This window comes from Phocoena phocoena, chromosome 2 (assembly GCF_963924675.1).
Source record: "Phocoena phocoena chromosome 2, mPhoPho1.1, whole genome shotgun sequence".
Taxonomy (NCBI): Eukaryota; Metazoa; Chordata; class Mammalia; order Artiodactyla; family Phocoenidae; genus Phocoena; species Phocoena phocoena.
The window spans coordinates 126,643,765-126,671,114 of NC_089220.1; the positions used below are offsets into that span (position 1 = coordinate 126,643,765).

General features: G+C 38.1%; 1 protein-coding gene across 2 annotated transcripts in view; it reads right to left on the reverse strand.

The window, feature by feature from the left end:
- LRRC28 (leucine rich repeat containing 28) overlaps positions 1-27,350 on the reverse strand; it is a 187,100-nt gene that overhangs the window by 45,212 nt on the left and 114,538 nt on the right. The window contains exons 5-6 of one of the 2 annotated variants that reach the window (XM_065871899.1): positions 15,769-15,975; positions 3,152-3,254 (exon numbers count right to left, since the gene is read on the reverse strand). In XM_065871899.1, the coding sequence (XP_065727971.1) occupies positions 3,152-3,254; positions 15,769-15,975 (310 nt within the window). The remainder of the gene's footprint in view (positions 1-3,151; positions 3,255-15,768; positions 15,976-27,350) is intronic. The other variant, XM_065871900.1, reaches the window with a different exon arrangement.

A 27,350-nucleotide genomic window follows, 5' to 3' on the forward strand; every position in this document is an offset into this window, starting at 1 on the left:
TACTTTTCCAAGAGGCTAGCAAAGAGCATGAATGCAAGGAATCTGTGACAGCCATCCTCCAGGATGGCTCCCATGCTGCTCGCCTCCCGGAAGTTCCCTCTCACAATGAATAGGGTTAACCTGTGTAATCAATAGGATATAATAGAAATGGCAGTGTGTGACTTCAAAGCTAGGACATAAAGAGGCAGTCCCCTGCTCTAAATTTTCACCACTCTACTTTTCTCTTAGGGTATTTATTTTTTGTATTACAGTTATTTTTATATATTAGGATAAACATCTAAATTATCTTTTCTACAATTATTAGCACAGTGCTGACTTGCTAAAGTTCAATAATTACTTGACAAATAAATGAACATAGAATAAGGAGGAGCTAACTTTATTCACATTTCTATGAATATCAAAGATAATTTTGTGAGACTTCCTGAAACTGTGCAACATTTGTTATTAGCTATTTTTATACCTTTTTATATGCCTTATACCTGGTTCGCTATTTTCCTTCTGAGATGTGAATTATATATATATATATGTCAGACATTTTTATATCATGCCACAGGTCCCTAAAGCTGTATTCATTTTGCTCTAATTTTCTTAGACTGTTAATCAGAGAAGGGTAATACAATTCTTTCAGAGAAAGCACAGTACAGCAGGAGCTGATGTGTTCTTTATTCCGGACCTACCTCTGGGCTAGAAAGAACATGTGATGGTGGTGGTGGAGAACCAAGTGTGCTGATCCTTCTATGCTCAGCTTAAGTATCATCTCCTTGGAGAGAATTAGCACGGAGTTTGTTTAATTATTGACTGTTCACTTGGATCCCTAGCTAGATTATGAGGTCCAGGAAGGCAGGTACTGAATTGTTTGGCTCCTACATTGTATGTCCATTGTCTAGACAGTGACCAAACAGAGTAGTTGCTCAATAAATATGCACTGAATAAACAACCGAACCAAGATCCTTGTTCAGAATCAAAAGGTACACTTTCTAGGCCTCAAATACCCTTATGCTCTTTATATAAGATTTACCTTAGAACCCTGTTCTAGACCTTGCCCCTCCTTTTCCCAAAGCACCCCCACTTTGACTTGGAATGGGACAGTCCTTTTGCACATATGCAACAGATAAAAGAGATAAAAGAAGGGGAGCCCCTAAATTCTGTTGCCAAGACTTCAATAGTCACATGTATTAGAATTCTGAATACATTTTTGCCACAGAAATATTTTATAAGTAAGTATAATTTGGAGGGTGCAAAATGGGTTAAATGACCTTTTAATGAGCTGGCTAGGAGTATAACCACCAGAACCGCTTCTATAAGAAATGCATTCTGAGTTAAACCAACAGATTAAAAATACCTTTTGGATCACTGTTTATTTGTATGTGGGACTGCCAACACTCCAACATCTATTAATATTAGAAAACTGATTGATAACTGTCTTTTTAAAAATTTATCTTCTTATTACTACTACCAAAGGAAGATGCTAATAATAATAAAAAATGTAGACTATCTGCTAGTAATTTGCATATTCTGCCTTACTGTTTTCTCAAAGATTTGGAACTCTCATAAAATTCACTACCTCTGCTACCAGATACCAAGTCAACAATTAAAATATATCAAAAAAAAAAGGGAATTCCCTGGTGGTCTAGTGGTAGGGACTTGGTGCTTTCATTGTCGTGGGCCCAGGTTCGATCCCTGGTCAGGGAACTAAAATCCCACAAGCTGCACGGCTCGGCCAAAAATGAAATAAATAAAATAAAATATACTATCTCTCTACTCTGCACAAATAGAACTTTCTGGCAGTCAGTAATATCCATGTCTAAACACCAAAGAAGAAGGCTCTTTACCTCAAGTAAGAGCTATTCTTTAATTGTGGTAGAGATTTAAATCATATTTCAGTGCAGTCTCTGAAGGCTTTGGTGCAAGAAAATTGCCTCCAGCTTTGGAGCCTACTTGCATCATTCCGTGTATCTTGGTGATTGAGGGTATTTCATTCACCACTTGGAAAAATTAGGCTATATTATAGATCTTTTACAAACTCATTATGATTAATGAGTGAGTAGGATCATAGCTGTCACATGATCAGCTGTAGAAAAATCAATGAGCTAAAAACTCCATTACATATTCTATTTTCTATGCTTCATAGAAGGTTCTGAAATATGTCTCTGGGCTTGTATTTCATCAGCCTATACAGGCACTGAATTCATCTAGGGCTCTCCCAAGATAACAACTGTATAATTTTTCTTAGGGGAAGGCCACTAGGATTACCCTCTCTGGAGCAATCACTGCTCAATGTCCATCCCCCGGAGCCATGCCAGCAGGGGAATGGCTGTCGCTACACACAAGTTTATTGGCATCCCTTTCCTTGCCAGAACTACATACAGTATGAGCCAGGTTATGCAGGATGTTTGAAATTATAAGGAGAGAGTCAACATGCTGTCTAAGTACCCTCAAAGGTGTTCCAAGTATCCTTTGGCTGCTTAAGTGAGGCCAGTCAAAAGCAGGCTCTGGCAGCTGAGTTGTCCGGTGTTAAGCCCACGCCACTCTGGGAACCACTTTAGGGTTGGTTCTTTCTCACTGCTATAGAAAGAGAAGCTGAAGCCATCTTTCTAAAAGCCTAACTGAGAATGAAAGATCATTCCTGCTCTGAAAATAAAAGCCTATCGTTTCTTATTAACTGAAACATACGTTTTGGTTGCTAGAATCATGATTTGTATTGAGGGACTATTTCAAATGTTGAGCTCTAAATATTTTCAATTGGTATAGTCCTAGATACTAATGTAGTAAAATTGTCACTGCAATGGAGTGCAGAGAAAGAAAAGCTTTTACGTTAATGCAGATTCCTCCAGTTTCTGTGACTGATACTATTGAGCTTATAATGGTATGCATAGATTAATTTTTCTTTTGACTGGAAAATAACAAACAACTTACTGACCAAATTTACAACTTACTAACTAAACTTGAAGTACAATACTCTAAATTGCTTGCTCAATATTCTTGACTTTTAAGGGTATTTGGTTTAACATATTAAGCCCCAAAACAAAACTGAACAGGATTATCAAAAGTAGTTCATCTATTTTTGAGTTTTATTAGGACTAAATATTGAAGTAGAAACAAAGCTAGCAAAAGAGGTGAGTGATAGTATAAAATGTGAAATCAGCCTTACCCACTGCACCCGATGACTTTGTTGTACAGATAGGACGGCAAGCCTTTCAGATGAATGTTGTTATCCACGTACACATATTGTAGTTCTCGAGATCGACCTAAATCTGGATTAGAAAGAAAAGTGCTATAATTCCTATAAATATACACCAATATAATGTGAAACATAAAATTTAATACATAATATTAGAATAATTCAAATTTCTACTCTGGAAGAAAAAAAGTGTTGCAGATTTAACTAGGTGTGAAATTATGTCAGCTGTAATATGAGATTCTACATCAGAAAACATGACTATTGAAAAATTACTCAACCCACCTGAACCTTGAGCATTTAAGCTGTAAAATGAGTACTGGGAATGGAATATTATTAGATTTCCTTCCCACATAAAAATTCTATGACTTTTAATAAACAATTTCTATTTATTTATTAAGTTTGTTATAGGTCATTTATTTAGTTTCATTTTTCTCCATAGGAAAAAGTGTTACACAAACTAAGTTGGCAGGTCAGCCTACTGTGTCTCACCTCCCCTGGGCAGAAAGATGGGAGGAGGGGTAAAGGAGGGCTAGGGATCAATCTGACCCTGGCTGGGCTGGGCCTCAGGAGCCAGGTGGATCTAAGAATGGATGGAACTGCCCGTGGCTGCAGGGGCAGGAAGAAGCAAAGGGAGCCCCAAATCCCAGTCCTCAGTGAGGTGTGAGGTACAGACGGATGGACAAGACCTGCAGGCCAGGAAGCCGGGACAGGAATTGGTTTGTACCAGGAATGGGAAGAGGTGAGAAAGGGAGCCCAAAGAGAAGAATCTGCAATAGGAACAAGTATGCCAGAAAGAGGGAGAATCCAGAAGTTTCGCAGAAGTAGCCGGACAAGGGGGGAGCAAAGACTGGAGGAGGATTCAGTGAGGAAACAAAGCACAAAGTACTGAAGCTGATCTCTGGCCATCACAGGCAGCAGAGACACTTCCAAGTGCCGAGGTCATCCCTTCCTGTCTACTGTGTGCCCAAGATTGTTCGACCAGCTTTCCTTTCCACTCCTATCACTCACAGGGTAGAGCTATTTGTCTTCATCGTTACAGAGGCACAGAACAGAATCCTCAGTAGCCTTGCCAACCCTCTGCCTCCTGAAGTAAGAACATAATCTTTGAAAAGTTTTCAATCTCTGAAAAGTTTCAAACTATAATTCTGCTTGTGAAAATAGGAAATAGGCTGAAGGAGCTCTCTTTTTCCCCTGTCCTTCTACAGTTAGGAAAGACAAAGGCCCAGAAAGCTGAATTAGGTGGTTCTTAAGCATATTTACATTTCAAAACAAAACCCATTCACCCATTAAGGACCTTTTAGGCACTATGGTAGGCCTTGGGGATTCAGATATGAATATGATATTGAGGACGGACATGAAAAATGATAACTGTAATATAATATGATCACAGCTATTAAGAGGCTTGTATAAAGTCTCTGTTTCACAGATGGGTTCTGGATAAGTTGTTACATTAAATGAGAGGGGGATAATATAAGATTGAGGTAAGGAAGGGTTTGCCATGGAAATTGGTAGGAAAAGGTGAACATTACCTCCTCTTTTCCACTACAAGTCCTATCACAGTATTCTTGCCCAGGAATAGCACTGGGGCAAGTTACAAAAAGAGGAACCAAAATTGGCAGCACTGGGAACAGGCAACAAAAGCACTGGGAAGTAGCAACTCTTAGGGAGAAAAAAAAATTACTGGCCTACTAGCTAGAGATGCCCTTTCCCAGTGTGGTGGTTTTAATATATCTAACAAACACAATAAGCAGAACTGCTGTGTGATTTTGTGATTTCAGAGTAAGTCACAAAAGGCATTGTGGCTTCCTCTTTGCTCTCTCCCTTGGATCGCTTGTTCAGGAAGACAACTCCTTTGTCATGAGGGCCCTCGAGCAGAGGAAATGAGACTGCCAGCCAACAGCCATGTGAGTAAACCATCTTGGAAGCAGCTCCCCCAAGCCCCAGGTCAAGTCTTCAGATTACTACAGCCCCAAGACTATGTAAATATCCTGTTCCTTCTCAAAGTTTTGCCCATTAATTTTAGCATTCATCAATGGGTCTTGTTTGCAACAATTATTACACGGTATTCATTTAGTGGTGATATTCAATTACCATCTTTCTGTCTACATTTATTAACTGGAATTCTTCTGTAAGGAAGAGCCATCCCTTCTCCCCCATTTATTTATTTGATTTTTATAACAGTATGGATTCATGGATATTTATTTTATTGTAAGGACTAAAAACCCAATACCATTATTGTTCATTGTGGTGGTTAAAATGTTTCAGTTTTGGCAATTAGGAACACTTAAAATTGGTCCTTATGTTCTTTCAACAAGTTTTCATCCTTTTTTGAGTATCATCATACTTTCTGGCACCACAAGACAGTCCCAGCTCAGCTTGTATTTTCCCTGCTATAGCCCTGAAATCAATTACTTCTCCAAGGAGCCTTAATTCCTTTTAATAGGGTATGGTGTTTAGAAACCAAGATCTGAGTGCTAGGTGTGGCTCATTACTATGGGAATGACATTGCTTCTAGGATCCCTAAGTAGAAAGCTCTACAAAACATATGTAAGTATACTAACTCATGTATACATATACAACTATATTGTTAGAAGTATACCTTCATCATAGATTCCTAGGAGTGGACTTGTTAGGTCAAAAGGTTAATACATGTGTAGATGTGTAGATTCTTTGGTATACCTCCAGAGGAGTTACACCAATTTGCATTCCCTTCATCAATGTATGAGAGCATTGGTTTTCCCACAGTTTCACCAAGTTTTTTTTTTTTTTTTTTTTTAATTAATTAATTTATTTATGGCTGTGTTGGGTCTTTGTTTCTGTGCGAGGGCTTTCTCTAGTTGTGGCAAGCGGGGGCCACTCTTCATCGCGGTGCGTGGACCTCTCACTATCGCAGCCTCTCTTGTTGCGGAGCACAGGCTCCAGACGCGCAGGCTCAGTAATTGTGGCTCACGGGCCCAGCTGCTCCGCGGCATGTGGGATCTTCCCAGACCAGGGCTCGAACCCGCATCCCCTGCATTGGCAGGCAGATTCCCAACCAATGCGCCACCAGGGAAGCCCCTCACCAAGTTTTAAAACATGTTGTCTTATTTAAAAATTTCTGTCATTCTGAATTTGTATTTCTCTAATTATCAGTGTGAACATTTTTCAATGTGTCTGAGGGCCATTTTTACATAGTTTCTTTTTTGTGAATTGTCTGTTCATATCTTATGTGTCTGTTCTTTCACTTATTAGCCATGTGATCAGAGCCTCAGTTTGCACATATGTTAAAATGGCATAATAGTGCCTAACCCCTCAACTTTACCAAGTTGTTAAAACCGAATGTGAAAGAAATTTGCAAAATTTAAATCACTATACAGTATGTTTTTTTAAGCATAAGAATACATAATTACCACAATAATATGTATTGCTACTTTAGTAAACATGTATAAACTTCTCTACTGGTATAAAAGGCTACAAATTTATAAAACATAGATGGAAAAAATATACATAGAAATATCAGAATCTACTTGCAATGAAAGAACCCTTAAAATTACATTAAAAATTCCTATTTTATATTTTTTCACTACTTCTCTGACTGTATACAAATCCTTTCATCACATATAGAAGTCTGCAGACTTTAAAGGCATATAGAAAAGTTGGGAATTTTTAAAAAATTGAAACTACACTGATAAAATATAAATGAGCTCTGGTCTCAGATATGACTGTCAGAGCCTGCAGGGGTTTCAGGGAAAGATTCTTTACTTGAGTTTATGCAGTGGTAAGGAGTATAGGATACTAATTAATGGAGCAGGAACACACTCTCAGAGTCAGAGAACTTGGGTCTGAATCTTCATTATTCTATTTACTAAATGTGTGTCCTTAGTTTCCTCATCTGTATAAAGAGAAAAATAATGCTGTCCCTTAATTTTAGTGAAAACTACTAACAAAGTTCATAAATTATCAAGCAGAATTCTTGGCATACAGCCTTCTCCAGTATATGGCAGTTATTATTCTCATTATTAGTGACACATTTGGAAGTGTGGCCTACAGTAGAAGGCCAATTAAGAGAGAATTCTCTTTGGCATGCAGCAAAAGGTACTCTTTTCTATACTTTAACTGCACAGAAAAGAGTTGGAGGCAACCGCCTCTAGAGACAGTAATTCATCTCCCTGAGCCAAGGACACAAAATGGGACATGACAGAGGAAACACCTCTCTCCTCTAATATACACAAAAGAGCTTGTCCAAATTAAATGAGGCTACATGCAAAGATCATAATACAAAGTTAAATAAAATTTGGCTCTTGCTACTTCTTATATGGTTTAGTCCTCTTTCCTATCCTAGTTTTATAGGAAAAAAATGAAGAGTTGATGATTTTAAAATGCTATTTGGTTTAGACCTTATCTCAGGTTTTCAATATTCCAAAGATTTCTGTTTATACCTCCTGACCAATTTGTGTGGGGAATATAATTTTTTATACATGCCCATAATGGAATGAACTACTTTCTACTGAAGCTGAAAGAAAACACAAATCAGCTGTGTTCAAATCTATTATACATTAGCCAGTATATTATCACACAGACATGAGTATTTAATACAAACATTTAAACTTTGCAAATAACACAATCTCAAATAGAGTAAGAAAAAGCAGTACTGAAATTACAAGATGTAGTGGGCTTTGGAGTCAGACCTCTGAAACCTGGCTTTCCAATTCAAATGCTCCAAGCCTGTTACTCCTCTGTGAAATGAAGATAATAATACCTATGTCATGAGCTTGTTATAAAGATTCAGCAATGTATATAATGTCAAGCTTGGTCCCTTGCATAAGAGTGGTACTCAATACATCTTAGTCTTTTATCTCTCTCTCCTGAATATAAAGTGAAGATCACAAAACAGAGTGTAGGATTCTAAAGAGAACCAGGCAACCCTTGCTTTAGCTGACACAGCACAGCCTGCTGGCAAGGCTAAGACAACTAAACACCCAGCAAGGTCACAGGCTACACAGGCACGGCTGTGAGAGTGTGCTCTTGCCAAAAAGTCGTCAGCTGGCAAAACCCCAAGCACAAAGGAATGGCATTTTTAATCATAATGAGGCTGAAATATAAGTATTTTCTGCACGAAAAAGCTTTGAGCTATTTCTTCTATTCTTAAAAAAGAAAATCCTCACTCAATAATTAACTTTGGAAGAGACCGTTAATCTACTAGCTAATAAGCTGGTTTGTTTCTTCCTTCTCTTAATTTCAGTGGACCAATAGTTTTCAATAAATATATCATGCAGTAATATTTTTTTAAGTTCCTGTGCAAAAATTGCTCAGTATGTGAACTATGTAAAGCAAGGAAGTTGTCCATCTGCAAAGATGCTAAAGCAACAAAGAACTTTTTCATGTGGCTTTTTAAAGTGGTGTACTGTGTCTAAAATGTTTCCCTTTTTTTTCTTCCAGACTCATAGATCAAAGTATTGTTACTTAAAAATTAGCAAAAGCTAATAGTCCTGCATAAACTCCAATTCTCTCTCTCTCCTTAAACTTCAAGGCCCCGGCATATGCAGTCCACATGGCTGAAGATGGAACAAAAACCTCCTGTGTGTTGCGGCTGTTGCTCTTTTAACTGTAACTGTAAAAGCAAGCATAGAATGACAGCATGCGCCAGACCAAATAGGATCTGTTTACTGCACACTAACCAGCATGAAACTCATTTATTTTATCAAAAGGTGAATGGTGTATTCTCTTCAACAAAATGATGGGGTAATAGAAACCACACATGAAAGCAATAGATCAAAACAGGTTGTTTGGAATGCTCTATCAATGTAATTCCAATTATTGTGGTTCAATAAATCAGACAGATTATTAGTCACAATTACATTTTTAATTACCATAAAAACTGGGTTTCTTCACAATGAATTCAGAGTAATTTACAGTGTATTCTAAAATTATCTTTAAAACTAATTAAATTAGCTACATGATGCGTTTGACAAAGAACTTTTTGACTACTTATTCAGAATAATGAATTTTTTAAAGTGCTAGTTTCTCTAAATACACACACACACACACACACACACACACACTCCATTAAATCTTTTACATAATCATATTCTTTCTGATCTATTCAACTTTTTGTTTTAATATCTTTATTGGAGTATAATTGCTTTACAATGGTGTGTTAGTTTCTGGTTTATAACAAAGTGAATCAGTTATACATATACATATGTCCCCATGTCTCTTCCCTCTTGCGTGTCCCTGATATATTCAACTTTTACCAAATAAGATTTCACAGTGAATTTAATAAGATATTTTACACACAGTAGATCATCAACTGTTAAATTAAAATAAATTGATTTTAATGAATTTGAATGACTGAAGGCTTCCTCTGCAGTTGGTTTAAATATTCAAGCATTAGCATCTCTACTTGTGTTGCACAGTCAAGTAATAAAGAAATTATTATAAGCAATGGGCAAGATACTGTGCTAGATGCTTAGGGTATAAGACATAAGCTGTCTCAACCCTTTCTTACAGTCCAGTCAAACAATAAAAGTTTATATTGATTGTGTGCTTATGTAGTATTTATGAGTGATAGGAGTGTTTTAAATCTTATTTAGTTCTCACAAAAGTGCTAAGAAGTAGGTATTAATATTACCCCATTACTGAGACTTAGACAAATTAAATAGCTTTTCTAAGCTCAAGATCATACAGCTATTAAATGGTAGAGCTGGAATTTAAAAGCATGCCTGCCTGCTTCACCATGATGTTAGTTAGGCAGCCTCCCTTAACAGATCATTTGCATATAAGCAGGGCACTCCCACATAATGTAGGAAGTGACACTACCTTAGCAGGCGGCATGGGTGCAGTGGGCACCTGAGGACGGGCATGCCCAAGCATCCAGGTGTGACGTCAGGAGAAAATGACAAGGAGATAAATGATGAACAAAATATCCCTTGGCTTCTGTTAAAAGATGGGGTAGGTCTGACTTACAGATTTAGGGCAGCAGTTACAAGAAATACCAAGAATTCCTTCAGGGAAGACCCTAGAGAAGGAGGCAGGGCAGCCAGCGCGGAGAGCAAAACATCTTCACTCTGCATCTTACCTTGAGCTCTTGCTCAGCTGGACTGGGACCTGTCCTCCCTCTCCCCAAATTTAAGAACTTGGCTGAAAACTAAGACTGACAGAAACTCCAGATTCATGCTTTAAAGTCAACTGACAACATCTTCCAGACTTTGCTTGTACCGTACATTCTTGCCACTATTTAGAAAACCAAATTAACAAAAACTTCGCTGGCACAGATTCTGCTCATCAATCTAGCCCTCACACTACTTATTTTTGTTTCACATCTGTACCTTTTTAAGAATAAGCAGCAATTCTTTTTTTAAATTGATATCCGAGGAAAACAGGGTTCACTTTTTCATATTAATCACTCCCTACTCCAAAATCCTATTCCAAAACTTTAAGAAAAATATACATTTGTCCCTTTAAAGTTCACCTACTCTAGGTGAACTTTTCTCTTCATATATTAGCATAGTAAAGTCAATGTCTGCCCACACTGTAGAAGCCATGTTAAATAATCCTGTCAGCCATATTAAATAATCCTGTTAATGCTCTAAGAAAACCTTAAGGTAAGAGTAAAGGCCTGATATGATAAAAAAATAAAGCAGAGAGGATCATTAAGACAGTGGAAAAGGTCAGATGAGTAAGCAGCACTAGGATGAAAAATTTTTTTTATAAATACTTGCAAAAAGATAGAGCTCAAAAAGGAGGATTGCACATCCATTTTCTTGAACAAATACACATTGCAGAGTTACAACTTTGCTCCTGAAATAGGGTCATATAAACTTTAGTTAACAGAATACTTCTCTCTCATTTCTTCCCACTACTAGTTTTTGGACCTTGTTTTCAAGCCTTTCTTTTCTCCTTTTTCATTATGCCTTTGATTAGAGACCTGCCCAACAGTCTCTACAGAACACGATTTTAATGGCATGTTTGGGTCCCTCCTTGGAAAGCCAAGATACCTTCTACTCAAAAATAAGACTGATTCCAACCTCTGGGACTTCTGGCCTGAGCCAGAAGAAATATTTTAGCACTGAAACGTATTTAAGGCTACAAACTTTGCAAACTATTCCCATTAAACAATGACCTCAAGGCAGTACTTCTTCAAGCTGCAGATCAAATACATTCCATGGTTCAGTAAAGTACAGTTTACATGCATCTCTAAGTCTGAGATTAAGGAATTATTAATTGGTTTCCATCTGGTTTCCATCCTGGAGTTGAAGTTCTAATAGCTTCACTTTGTGGACTTAAGTATTTCCTTAAAAAACAGTAAACAGCAATTCTTTTCCTGACCTTCTAAGCAGATACAAAGAAAGCAGGAATGAGAAGTCATAGAAAAAACAAGTGTAGTTAAAAATTTGTGTCTTTTATATGCCATTTGCAACAAAAGAAGAGATTTCAGCATGGGTTTTGAAAATGCCTACAAGCTACTTTCTAAATAAAACTGCACCAATACTTGGAATAAACTTTTTTTTTTCCCCTACACAATGTATCCAGCTCCTACAAAGGAAAAATGACTACAGCTACTACAAAAAATTGGAGTGATTTCCTGTTATGTGATAAAGGGCCAGTTTTACATCCCTATCAAAGTTATAGGGTATAACCCACAGCAATAAAGGAGCTGTCATTTCACTCATAGCACACGTCCTTGGCACACAGAATAACTTCTCCTGAGAAAATAAATACTTCACTACTAGAATGTCCAAGGAACAACTCTGGGACTGATTTAGAAACACAAATAATTATCCACTGGTAGGAAGCTGTTTTCTCACTAACTTTGGGGTTTACTACATGGTAGTTTACACACCAGGATACTCCGTAAATCTCAATGTCATTTGTTCTTAGCTAAGAATTCTTCACTGTTTTCTAAAATAACACTCAAAAATTCCACCTGCCACCGTGGGTGCAACTTTTGTTTTCTTAAACTACAGAAGTTCCTGACATTGAATTTAGCTGACACAGCACTTCCCGGGGGCTAACTAAAAAATGCTCTTCCATAGTCAGTCTGTACATGGGCAACCTCACAGTACTTGTATCTATTATTCAACATTAAATAAGTTGTAAACATTACTGAATAATGGTTTATTAATTATGCAAGAGAAACCAGTAAACCTAGTAAAAAAGCCTTACAGGAAAAAACCCTTTTCTTTGTATTTTCCTAAATTTTCAGAAGCCCAGAGGTGAGTCAGATCTTTATGAGCTATTTAGTCAACAGAGCTATATTGAATCAACAACAAATATTCATGTTTCAAGGCCTCTATTAAGTCTCATAGCATGAGGCTCAAGTTATTAATTTCCCCACCTCCTCGCTGACAGCAGTGGGAACAGAGTTTCTGTGTGTAGACTAATCTGTCATTCAGCTGTCATGGTATAGTTATATCAGGAACATCCTCCTTTCTTGATACAACTTTTCTTCTTAAAAAGAACACCCTCCACGAGTGTTAATGATTTTGATAGTATTACAAGTGATTTAAGTCATCCTTACTATAGCTTCTGTAGTCACTTTTGAAGAGGCTGTAATCTGACATTCCTTTAAAAAGCCCCATAAAAAACTGCTTTTCTCCTAAGTCAAAGTTCTTTGGCAAGAAACTGAATTCAGCGAGTAGCTCCCCAAAATAAGACTCCTACCTCCAATCACAGGCAGCGATATTAAAGCACCCATTTCATAAACACTCAAGTTCTACATTAGAATCACAGTTAAACATAGGAGCCTTCTATTTGAAAACTGTAGTTATGTGTATGTGTATACACACCGTATCTCCTAACTACTGTAAAGAGGCATCCCTATATGCTAAGTTTCCAGGAACAGTTCAGTTCTCTGAGGAAAGGCAGTGCCAGCAGCTGCCTGCTTCATTTGACTCTGTCCCGCATAGTTCTTAGCATTAGATGGCTTTGCTGTATCAGAAAGGAGTTCAAGGAAGGGTTTCAAGTACACAAACTCCATGGAAGGACAGTTATGGACTTATTTTCTTCCTAAAGACTTAATTGAATTCCCTTTCTAAATCCACCTTCAATGGTGTCAAAAACAAAAATCAAAAACCAAAATGAGACTGAGAAGATTGTTATTTCTGTCAGCTTCAATTTCCTCATCTTCATAGATTATGCTGTCTCTGCTCTTCTGAAGCCCTCTTTGGGCAACCTCATACTGTAGCTCTCTAGTTGTCCCACCCATTTCTTTACAAAGATCATCCAACCCAACAATATAGAAAGGCCACCAGTGCTTGTCTTGGCCCCCTGGCCCTTTACTCATGCTGTTCTCTGAGACCAGGGCAGAGCATTGCTTCAGGCAGCCTGTTTCTTTCTCACTGGATGATCTTCATCACCATCCTCTTGCTTGTATGTCTTTCTAAAGTAGAGTAAAGCCTTCCCACAGGCCTGTGTCCTGTCAGGGCTGTGAGTTGAGATGGCACCCAGGGGAGTGTGGAAGCTGCTTCCATATCTTGGGCTGTACACGGTCCCAGGTTTGAGAGTTACGGTGACCTTTAATGTTGCGAGGTACCCTCCTCAGAACTCAGTGAAGACCCTCTTGCCTCTCTCTTTTTTTTTTTTGCGGTACGCGGGCCTCTCACTGTTGTGGCCTCTCCCGTTGCGGAGCACAGGCTCCGGACACGCAGGCTCAGCGGCCATGGCTCACGGGCCTAGCCACTCTGCGGCATGTCGGATCTTCCCGGACCGGGGCATGAACCCGTGTCCCCTGCATCGGCAGGCGGTCTCTCAACCACTGCGCCACCAGGGAAGCCCCCACTTGCCTCTCTTTGATAACATATTAACAAGTTCACAAAGGAAAACCTCCTCTATCACAGAGGCAAGGCTTTGTGGGTGACAAGAAACCTGGAGATAGAAACTAACTTGTTAGGCTGTCCTTACCACTGAATACTGAGTGCTGAAGAAGGGATGCCCACTTCTGTAGCCACAGCAGCATTCACCATGGTGCATAGAGAAGATGCCCCAGTACATAACTGAAAGCAGAAAGCAGCCAGGCAAAGTGTAGTGAACTCTATCTTCTACCCCACAGCCATTTCTATCACTTTGCACTAGCCACTGCCACTCAGGTCATCTGCTGCTGTAACCACTCAGCAGGACACACAATGTCACTCCTTGGCACCCCAACTGTTAACAGTGGTCAGCCACCTACTGGAATGGCTTCCCTCTCTTCTCCCAATACCACTGCCACCACAGCACATGCTCGACTGTGTCACTGGTGAAACAGCAGGTAGGAATGAGTAGCAATTGACTAGGGGGATGAGGAACCACAGCTGGAGTGGATAAAAAACAGCTATTTTATTCAACTTGGAAATAACTCTAAAGTAAGCAGGATAAACATTGTAATTTCTGGTTTACAGACAAGGAAAATGAAGCTCAGAGAGGTTTTGGTGATTTACTCCAGGTAATGCTCTACAAAGTGGTGGAGCTAATCTAGAACCTGTATCTTTAGATTTGTAACTTGATGCTTGTCCACTATAACTGTTCTACAACCTATGGTTTATGCAGCAGGTATATTTATTTTCTAATATCAATTTATATTCAATAATTTTCTCACTTGAAAAAAAACTCTGATTTCTTAGAAAGGTAGGTTACTTCTGAAATAGTTTTACTTTATTTTCTTAATTTCTAAAAAGAATTTAATTATATTTATAGAAAAGTAATCTTCTTAAATTGGATAATTATTTATTATTACTCAAATTGATGTTCATGTCTCCCAGGATTTTCAAGTTTTCTTAAAGAGGTTTTTAACTGAAAATAATATGTACACTGTATTATGGTAGAAAATATTTCCTTTTAGGGGCTAGTAAATTATTCACTTCACTGCCCACAGAGATAAATTACTCATAAAAAATGCTTTTATGAATAAGATTATATGATGCTTATTCTAACAGTTTAGGGTTCTGTGGGCCTTCAAATTTTAATTTTTTTTAAATGGCAGTTTTGTTTCTTACAAGTTAACAAAATAATTCAATTCTCTGTAAAAATAAATATATTGTTTATTAAAGGCCTATGTTCTTTAACATATATCAAAATGGGCCAGCTACAGAGATCTACAGTGCAAAGTATATTATTTATTAGCCAGGGTGACATTTCTAGCTCAGCAGGCAGTTCAAAAGTCTTTAAAAATTTCTATTCTGGTTATCTGGCAATACTAATCATTAGGATACCCAATAAAAATTTTTTTACCTAGAAGTCAACATGTAAGCAGATATATTTATACAGTAGCTATTCTTTCATATTGCTCAATACCTCTTGTCAATTTTATAATTTTATATATACAAAATATACATATATAATACATATACATATATTTTAATTCCTTTCTCTGAGTAAATCATCTCATATCTCATATATTTTGTCTCTAAACAAACTTTTAGCACAAGTTTTATAAAATATGAAATCCCTAACAGAAATAAACTTTTTAAACTGGGAATGATGCTTTGTTCACTGCAAAAATGGATTTAGAGAAGCATCTTCAAGATAAGCAGAATGAAGGAAACTAACTAATCCTTCCTAGTTAAGGAAACAAAGACTTTCCATCTTGTTCTTTAGCTGTTTTGCTTTACCACATAAACATGATTACTTACCAAGCGGCAAAAATGCAAGACGATTTCCAGCCATGGAGAGCTCATTGAGGCTGGGCAGCTGGCAGAGATGGCGCGGCACACACCACAGACGATTTCGGTCCACAGTGAGGTACTGCAGAGAAAGGCACAGGTGAAGCCTCTCGGGTAAAGTTAGCAAACGATTGGTAGAAATGTCTAGTGTCTGCAGCTCCTTCAAATCGCCAACCTCTACAACCAAAATCAAGATAAATTGCATCCTGATTAAATGAATTAATTAAATAAAATGAATCAACACTGTAACAGTTCAACCAAATAAAATTAGTAGCTGCAAATATTTCCACAGACATTAATACCGAAGTGCAGGATTTAGGTCCAGTACGCAAATAATCCAACTTAAGTAGGTGTCTTTAAATTAGTCTGCCAGAATTTTTTTAAAAAGGGAAAAGTGCTGGCATTGGAGAAAGGAGAAACACAAAGTGATGAATCTGAGCCAAAAGTCTGTTACTATGGCTTCTGCTTCCCGATGAATCAAAAGTTGTTGCAAATGTGAAAGAAGAACAATTACAGTCACTTCATGGTAACTGGTTCTTGCTACTTTTGTGGTTTTTACCTTCTCTCTAAGTAGATAGTAGGAGACTTAAAAACATAAATTATAGTATCCCAGTAAGTGCACCTTGTTCATGTGAACTAAGTAGAAAATTTCTGGACTAAGAATGAAAATGGCTTTTGAAATTTTCACCACAGTTAAGATTATAATAATAAAATTATTGTAAGGTAATATTTTTAGACATTGTCTAGCCATGTGGTTCCTCTTTTAAAACCCAAAATCCTATGAAGATTTACTTTAATCCCACCTGAATGAAATCCTTCCATTTACTCCAATATTCCTTCATTATTGGTGTCTATATTTGTAACATATTTGTATATATTTGTAATCTATTCCATGGTGAGACATGGCATACACCAAATCACCACTTCTGAAAGAGGGGGGAAGTTCTTTATAAGGTATTCTGTCCTTCTCAGGGAAAACCACCAGGAAGCACTCAGAGCAGAGGAGGTTCTGCTAACCAGTCTCTAGGGGAAGGACATTACTCTGTCCAGGACAGCACACTGCACTCGAGGCTCTACAGGTAGCACTGCGCAGGACAAGTCTGCTTCTCTCGTATCACGGAACTTCCGTATTGAAGACCACTGTAATGCCACCTCTCACTTCTCCAACCTGACCCTGTTCAACAAGCTGCTCCTCTCAGGTTAAGGTTTCTCATGATCCTCCCAACTTGAATGCACCCCACTGGGCACATTCCAGTTTGTTCAGGACTTGGATTAGTATGAGCAATGTCTTCTCTATTGGAGAGAAAATCTTCTGCCTCTTGGATGTCCAGTTACACAGATTAGCTTTTCTTATTGGCAGACAGCTTGGCAAATTATGGCTCACAGGCAAAATGTGGCCCATGGCCCACTTTTGTACTGCACGCAAGCTAAGACTGGTTATTTTTAAGTGTGGTAAAACCCAACAACAACGATAAGAAAAAAAAATGTATATATATGTATATACACACACATATGACAGAGACCATATGTGGCCTGCAAAGCCTAAAAACATTTAGTATCTCACCATTTACAAAAAAAAGTTTGCTGGTCTTTGTTATACACTTACTCTTAACAGGAGCATTTTTAATAACTATTTTTTATAAAAGTAATACAAGTGCAAAAATACATTAATTTCTAGTTATTTTACTAATATATAGAAGGGATTTGTGCTAGGAAGTTCACACTTTATTTTATTTCCCCAATACTACACAAATACATATTTGAAGACAGGAGATAGGATTCAATGAACAGTCTGTGACTCCCAATGGGAGTTTTGTTCTGTTTTCACCTAACTGATGCACATGGGGGTCAATTTCACTCTTGGCTCCATTAGCACAGTATTTCCTCTAGCCAAGTCTGTCTGCCTATCTATTTCAGATTGCTTCTGATGGGGCGTGTGGGGGGTGAGGGAGTTGACAGAAGAACATGTTTTAGAACTGAATAAAAAGAAAAAGAAATCTTCCTGACCTCACTTTATAAAGTTATTAGGGGAGTGAAATGGGACAGAAATGCAACGAATCAGCTTATACACCACAGAGCCAGGTGCTGAGAGAAGAATGAGACAAGGTTTCTGCCACTAAGAATCACATTACATATAAAAGACATTGTGTGGGGCTTCCCTGGTGGCGCAGTGGTTGAGAGTCCGCCTGCCGATGCAGGGGACGCGGGTTCGTGCCCCGGTCTGGGAAGATCCCACATGCCGCGGAGCGGCTGGGCCCGTGAGCCATGGCCGCTGAGCCTGCGCGTCCGGAGCCTGTGCTCCGCAACGGGAGAGGCCACAACAGTGAGAGGCCCGCGTACCGCAAAAAAAAAAAAAAAAAAAAAAAAAAAAAAAAAGACATTGTGTGATAGGAGCTCAGGAAAAGAAGAGTTAGATGAAGGGTTGGAGAAGCTTTTGCAAAATTTATTGAAGGAAATGAGAACTCAAATAGGTCAAAAATAAAATGGATATAGCATTTCAAGCGAGGCATGGGGATGGGGTTGAAAGCATGAGGAAAGGCATGCAAGTGAAAAAATAAATACAACATGCACAATGGACTATTTGAGACCTGACAAGTACCAAAGATACCAATGGGAAAAAAAGCAGAAAATAAGTTCAGTACAGAGGGCTTGGTGGAGACATTGATGATAATGAATACTGGGTAGAGAAGTTTGGACTTATCACAGTGAGAACATAACACTTCCTGAAGATTCTCAAGGATGAAAGGACTCTTTTGGAAATATGAAAATGGTAAATATGCAGAAAGCAATGAAATGGAAAGAGATTATAGGCAGAGAAAACAAGTAGACAGTTGATGAGAATGAAGGCAGTGTGATAGAGCTTACAGGTAAATTCCAGAGATATTTTAAGAAAAGCAGAGAGTATGCTTGGTTGGAAATGGAAAATGGTGAAACAGGAAAAAGTCAAAGATAATTTTCAAGTTTCTAGACTATTATACTCTAAGTATGGTGATGCCAATGCTAAAAGCTTAATCTTTCTGTAGAAAAAAAATTTTAATTATACCAATACTTCTGAATTGTAGTACCTATAAGCCACCTACTTAAAAGAATTTGAAAAATCCATCAAAAATCACATGGGAGTAAAGCAAAATAAACTATTTTCATCATTATTTCAAAAATAATTAACTGTGTAAAACAGTGTTTTGACATGGCTGCAAAAACTACTAAAGCGGGCTTCCCTGGTGGCGCAGTGGTTGAGAGTCTGCCTGCCGATGCAGGGGACATGGGTTCGTGCCCTGGTCCAGGAAGGTCCCACATGCCGCGGAGCGGCTGGGCCCGTGAGCCATGGCCGCTGAGCCTGCGCGTCCAGAGCCTGTGCTCCGCAACGGGAGAGGCCACAGCAGTGAGAGGCCCGCGTACCGCAAAAACAAAAAAAAACAAAAAAAACAAAAAACTACTAAGGCTTGCAACTGTCCACCATTTTGATTCAGCATTGCCTTATTGTACTGTGAAACGGGGAAACAATATGTGATTATGAATTTAAATTTTGTAAAATTTGATTATTTACTTTTAACAGATCAGTATTCACATGCTGCTTTAACAGATACACATACATTTCAGATATTAAAATTAATAACACTTTTGACAAAGAAAAGAACACATACTGTCAGTATCAAAAGTCAAAATACTAAGGAATGGGAAGAGGAAACAGGAGCTGACATTTCTTATTTCCTATATGTGATGAATAAGACTTAAACATGCAGGACTGCATATATTAAATGAACAAATGTAACAAAAGGACATTTTTGTCTAAGTAGCTTAATATATAGGCCTTTCCATTTGTTAGAAAAAACCTGAGCTAATTATAATATTACTCCAATCACAATACTGAGTAAAATACTATATATAATATAGTTGGAAAATTAACGATTTTGTCATCCTACGAAAGTATTTGGGAAAGAGAGAGAAATAAAATTAAATAGCTTCTCAGGTGGAGTGAAATAAACATAATTTTCATGACCATTTTAAAACAGGCCACAAATATAAGACTATACATGGCATCTTTATTCTAACAAAATTAAAATATATACTTATTAAGCTCAGCTAATGGGAAGCACATTTTTAGAAAACAACAGAGTCAAACAAACTTTATCTAAGATTCTAACTTAAACACAAGAGACAGGAAATAAACCTGGGATAGCAATATATCATGCAGGAATAAAGAAACAGAGCCCAAAGTGTGAGCTCAAGTTAAAAACTGGAAAACTATCAGCCAAACATAAATCTAGCAAATTTGGTCAAGTTCAGAACCTACACTGAGGCCAGGACAACAGGATACTCTTATATACTCTGCTGCTCTTCCTTCATTCCTGAAGATCCAAGTACCCTGCTTATATCATTTCCACCAGCCTGAAGAAGTTTTACTTCTTTTAGAGTAGGTATGCTGGCAACAAATTCTCTTAGTTTCCCTGGGAATGTCTTTATATCATTGTAATTCCTAGAAATTGTTTTCATTAGGTACATAATTCAGGGTTGACCATTCTTTACTTTCAGTACTTTTAGATGGTGTTCCACTGTCTTCCAGTCACTGTGGTGTCTGAGAAGAAATCCACAATTATTTGAATCATTATTTCTTTAGGTGTTCTCAAGAATTGTTCTTTATTTTTAGTCATTAGCAGACTGATTACAATGTATCTGGAAATGGCTTTCTTTGAACTTATCCTATTTGGAGTCTGCTGACCTTTTTAAATTTGTAAATTTATGTCTTTCACCAAATTTTTGAAGTTTTAGACATTATGTCTTCAGATTTAAGAATTATTATATCTGGGTAAATATAACAAACTATCACTTTTCTCCTTTTAAGTTAAGTTTTACATAACTGCTGAAAGCATTTCAATATATGGCGTACTACTTATAAGTGTAACACAAAGGCCAGTGAGGTAATGTAAAAGGAGTTCCAAAGCAGATTTTGAAAGATTTGTATAAGGTAATCCCTAAAGCAATAACTAAAAATAAGATAAACACTCAAAAAAAGATAAACCCAAAAAGCCAATAAATGAATTAAAACAGAATACAAAACATACATTCAAATAATACCAAAAAAGGCAGGGAAAAGGGAACAAAGAAAGAAAACCAGATGTTACAAACAGACAACTAATAATAAAATGGCAGGCCTAAATCTAACAAGATCAATAATAACATTAAAAGTAAATAGCCTGAGATGACCAGACTGGACTTAAAAACAAGACCTTAGTATATTCTATCTAAAAGGAATCCATTTAAAATATAAATACATAGATAGATAAAACATAAATTAATACAAACATATGCCACGCAAACAACCCCCCCCCCCAAAAGCTGGAACTTCTAGTATGATGGATTGAGAAGGATGCCAAATCCTCTGCTGAAAAAGCAACTATAAAAATTACACAAAATTATCAAAAGCAACCATTTCAGTACTCTGGAAATTGACCTATGCTTTTCAACAAATAGAAAAGAGCTTACTCATGAAAAACTGCTGCACTTCGGATTAGAAGAACAGAAATCTGTGGCATGCTTCCTTGGGGTGGCTCCTATTCCCCCATCCAGCTTGGTGAGGACAATAGTTCTAATACGGCAGGGCAGGCTGCAAAGAACCAACAGCTTCACTGACAGAGTGAGCTGACTTGCAACAAAAGTCAGGGAGTCGATTTGGAACAAAAGGTGAAAAACCCGTACCCAGTACTGTTGTCAGTAATGATTAGTAATCTTGGTCACAAGCAAACATGAAAGACCAATGATTTTTATGAGGCTGAGGGGTTCCTGGTTGGGGAAAGCAATGGAATGGGCAGATAAGCCAGAACTGCAACAACGAAGAATGGGATATAAAGCAGTCAGAAAGTATTTGACAGACTCTCCACATATCCCAGGCTGACAGGAGGTGGTGAGCAAGCACAAGGGAGACCACAGAGGGCTCCAGCTGTTTACATATCCCAGGACTACACAGAACTTGCACACATGCACAGAGGAGAAAAGAGAGGGCCCAACAGAAAATAACAGCTGGGGTAAACTTGAGAACTGCCTAAACATTAAATGTGTTTCTGAATCCACACACAGATCCACTGGCAGAGGATAGGAGCCTTACTAGCTTAAGGTGTTCAACCACTAAGTTATACAGACACAGGGCCAAATCATAGAAAGCTAGGCTTAAAAATTAAAACAAAAATAATAACAACAATAAAAAAACATGAAACAGAGACATCAATCACTGTGGGGGAAATGAATTTCATGTTTTAGTCCAGGCAAATTACTAAGATAAATAAATAAGATAGCAACAATCTTTAGGTAGGAAAACATAATCAGGATCCAGAGTTGTTAAAATATATCATTTAAAATGTATAGTTTAAAAAAAATTATAAGACATACAATAAAACAGGACATACAATAAAACAGGAAAGGGTAACCCATATTCAGGAAAAAATGAGTAAATAGAAACTGATTCTAAGTGGACCCAGATGTTGGATTTAGCAGACAATGACAGCAGCTATAATAAAAAGCAGCTATAATAAATATGTTGAAAGAAGTAAAAGAATAAGTTTAAAGACTTGATGGAAATTATGATGACAATGACTCAAAAAACAGAAAGCTTATTCTCAATAAAGAGAGGTAAGAAAACAGAAATTTGGGAGTTGAAAAGTACAACTGAAAAGAAAAATTCACTAGAGAGCCTCAACAGTAGGTCCAAATAGGCAAACAAGAAATCAGTGATAAACAGGTAACAAAAATTATCCAAACAGAAACCAGCCAAAAAGACTGAAGTAAAGTGAACAGGGTTAGAGATCTGTGGGACAAAACCAACTGCACAAACATATGTGTGACATGATTCCCATAAAAAGAAAAGGAGAATGAAGGAGAAGAAAAAAATATTAGAAAAAATAGTGGCCATAAATTCCAAATTTTGATGAAAAATATTACTCTAAAGATCCAAGAGACTCCATAAACATTAAGTAGGATAAACACAAAGAGATCCACACTTATACACATCATAAACTGTGAAAGACCAGAAAATCTTGAAAACAGCAAGAGAATAATTACTTATTATGTTTAGGGGAACAATACACACATGGCAAGAAGAAGCACTCTCTCTACTCAAGTTTCTAGCAAATGCAATAAGGCAAAACAAATAAACTAACAAGAAATATCAAGACTGGAAAAGAAGTAAAACTTTCTTTATTCACATATGACATGCTCCTTAGTAGAAAATACTAAGCAATTAATAACAATTATTGGAACTAATAAACAGTTTAATTTTTTTTTTGTTTTCTTGGGGAATTGCTCTGTGTTCTAAATCCTCTACTGGGACCAAGGAACTCTTCCTACCTCACCCAGGAAGAGGAGGAAAGCCCTCCTGAGCTGGTGTGGTGAAGTAGGGGGAGGGGAGAAAGACGGGGGCTGGGAAATACTCCTAAACCCCAGTACAAGGAGACTCTCCACCTCAATGGAATAAAGCACTTCTCCTTGGGAAATTCATTCCTGGGAGCATCCACCGTGTGCCGTGAGGTACCCTACTCACACCGTAACCCTCAATCTCAACAACAGTTCTGAGGGGGTGGGCATCATTGCCCCATTTTCCAGATGGGGCCTCTAAGGCTCAGAGAGATAAACCAGTCACTGTCAAGACCACCCATGTAGAGCCTGGTGAAGGCCAGGCTGGAATTCAGGTCTCTTTGGCTCCAGAGTCCATGCTCTTCCCTTCCCTTTGCCATGAGGCCTCCAGGTGTCTAAAAACTGAAGTTCCAGGGGTCTAGTGTTAACAGCTCAGGTATTTGTAGGCTGAGGATGCGCCCAAGCTCCCTCTGGCCGTTATTTGACCAAATGAAGAGCTCTGTCTTTCTTAAAGTCGCTGCCCCATGTGACGCTGCCTTCCAAATCCTCCTTGTCCCCACCCTCCAGACACAGCCCATGGCCCAGGGAGCAGGAAGCCTGGTTCCTAACCAGGCTCATTGCTGTGTGTCCACAGTTAAGTCCTTTGACATCTCTGAGCCTCATTCTGCAGGTTCAGAAATCCAGGCCAGTCACGGGGTCCTTCCTGCTCCACAAGGGGCGGGGCACACACCCAGGGGGATAAGCCTACACCAGGGGTGCACAGGGACTGGCGGAGAGCCAGCACCTTACAAACACGCCAGTCCACTGGGCATGATCTAGCACTGGGAACCAACACTTTTAACAAGGTTGCAGGATACAAGATCAATATTTTTAAAATCAATTGTATTTCTATATACCAAGGCAAACAATCCAAAAATTAAATTAAGAAAATAATTCCAGGACTTTGCTGGTGGTGCAGTGGTTAAGAATCTGCCTGCCAATGCAGGGGACATGGGTTTGATCCCTGGTCCAGGAAGATCCCACATGCTGTGGAGCAACTAAGCCCGTGCACCACAACTACTGAGCCTGCGCTCTAGAGCCCACAAGTCACATCTACTGAGCCCGCGGGTCACAACTACTGAAGCCCACGCACCCTAGAGCCCGCGTGCCACAACTAATGAAACCTGCACACCTAGAGCCCATGTTCCGCAACAAGAGAAGCCACCGCAGTGAGAAGCCTGTGCACAACAATGAAGAGTAGCCCCTGCTTGCCACAACTAGAGAAAGTCTGCACACAGCAATGAAGACCCAACGCAGACAAAAAAAAAGACAATTCCATTAACAACATCACCAAAAAAGAAAATACTTGAGAATAAACTTATCTGCTGAAAGCTACAAAATACTGCTGAGAGACAAAATATCTGCTGAAAGCTACAAAATATTGCTGAAAGAATATCTAAATAAATGAGTCAGTTCATGTTTATGGACTTGAAGACTTAACACTGGTTAAGACAGTTTGCTCTCCAAAATGCTATAACACAATCCTTATCAAAATCCCAAGAGACTTTTTTTTTTTTTTTTTTTTTGCAGTACGTGGGCCTCTCACTGTTGTGGCCTCTCCCGTTGCAGAGCACAGGCTCCGGATGCACAGGCTCAGCGGCCATGGCTCACGGGCCCAGCCGCTCTGCGGCATGTGGGATCTTCCCGGACCGGGGCACAAACCCGTGTCCCCTGCATCGGCAGGTGGACTCTCAACCACTGCACCACCAGGGAAGCCCCCAAGAGGCTTTTTAAAGTAGAAATTAACAAGTTGATTTTAAAATGTATATTTGATGCTGCAGAGGGTGTGGAGAAAAGGGAACCCTCTTGCACTGTTGGTGGGAATGTAAATTGATATAGCCACTATGGAGAACAGTATGGAGGTTCCTTAAAAAACTAAAAATAGAACTACCATATGACCCAGAAATCCCACTACTGGGCATATACCGTGAGAAAACCATAATTCAAAAAGAGTCATGTACCATAATGTTCATTGCAGCTCTACTTACAATAGCCAGGACATAGAAGCAACCTAAGTGTCCATCAACAGATGAATGGATAAAGAAGATGTGGCACATATATACAATGGAATATTACTCAGCCATAAAAAGAAACGAAATTGAGTTATTTGTAGTGAGGTGGATGGACCTAGAGTCTGTCATACAGAGTGAAGTAAGTCAGAAAGAGAAAACCAAATACTGCACACCAACACATACATATGGAATCTAAAAAAAAAAAATTGGTTCTGAAGAACCTAGCGGCAGGACAGAAATAAAGACGCAGATGTAGAGAATGGACTGGAGGACATGGGGAGGGGGAAGGGTAAGCTGGGACAAAGTGAGAGAGTGGCATGGACATATATACACTACCAAATGTAAAATAGATATAGCTAGTGGGAAGCCGCCACATAGCACAGGGAGATCAGCTCGGTGCTTTGTGACCACCTAGAGGGGTGGGAGAGGGAGGGTGGGAGGGAGACGCAAGAGGGAGGGGATATGGGGATATATGTATATGTATAGCTGATTCACTTTGTATAAAGCAGAAACTAACATACCATTGTAAAGCAATTATACTCCAATAAAGATGTCAAAAAAAATAAAATTTATATTTGAAATGCAAAGGCCCTAGAATAGCCAAAACAATTTTGCCAAAGAAAAATAATTACACTTCAACCAGTGAACGAACAAACTTTAGCATATCCATATAATGAAATACTACTTAGTAACAAAAGGAAATAACATATATGTAACAACACGGTTGAATCTCAAATGCATTATGCTAAGTGAAAGAAGCCAAACTCAAAGGGTACTAATGTATGGCTCCATTTATATGATATTCTGGAAAAGGCAAAACTATACAAGTAAAAAATAGAATAGTGGTTTCAGGGCCTGGCAGGGTGTATGAAGGCTGTCATAGGGGGCATAAAGGAATCATGGGGGCTGCTGGAACTCTTCTATATTTGATTGTGATGGTGATTACGTAACTCAAAGGGTGAATTTTCCTGTATGTTAAAATAAAAACAGTAACACAAAAATTATTTTTTAAAAAATTCTTTCTAAAAGCTAAAAATATTTCCATTAAATATAATATATAAATTAAACATGTATATTTAAAAATTCCATATACTGATCATCTGAACATTGTAAATCAGAATAATTATTCTTAGCATAAATTCATATAATTTAATCAGTTCTTAGCTGTTTTTATTTCTAACAATGTGTTACCTGCACTTTTTGAGTCTTTTTTCAGTATGGTATTATGTTTCTTTTTAATAAAATTGTTTACAATTCATTTTATTACCAATTAGTTTACTGACACCTTCCGAAATATTTATTGCTATGCCATCTTGAAATTAATGTAGTATTACTGATGTAAAGTTACAATGCATTCTTTTTGGAATACAAGGGGAATCCTACTCTTTTCAGCTGGTCTCCGGGTCACCACACCAATTCTCAGGGAGTAAACATCAGTTTGAACACTTTATTTCTTTAGTGTGCCCAGAATAATACTAACTTCAGTTGTTTGCACTGTTTACTTTCATGCTAAATATACAATACCTTAACTTTTCAGCTACTTATAGAATATCCTGAAAATGATTTCATTACTGCCACACAATAAGTACTTACACTAAGCATAAAAATAACATTAGAGTGCCAATTTCAAACAAAAAAACAGTAAGTCTCCTTTAAATCATCATTCTCTGCTGATGCAAACTGACCTAACCTAAAATTTAAATGGGAATGGGAGGGAAGCCACCCACTCCATGCCAAGCCAGTGACCACAGAGAGTCAATAACAAGGCTTGATACTTTCAAGCACTGGCTTTTTCTGGTACCCCTAAAAACATCTCTAATTTGAAATCCAAAGCACACTGGGTTAGGGAGAGCATACAGAGAAATAAAAGACAATATTTCAATGCCAGCCAAACTCCATTCTATAAACAGTTAAGTGTCCCTCTCTAGATTCATTCTCTTTCTCTTGATTGGGCTGTGAAACGTACATATTCTGGTATGTAGAAATAGGTTCAAACCATCAGCTGTGCAACTTTGAGTTATTTACTCAAATATTTAGATCATTGGTTTGATGTTAATTTATAAATCATCTGTAAAAACGAAGAGATGGAATAGCACATACCTCAAGTGATTAGATGAAATATTTCACATAATTCAATAGTACATGGCAGAAAATCAA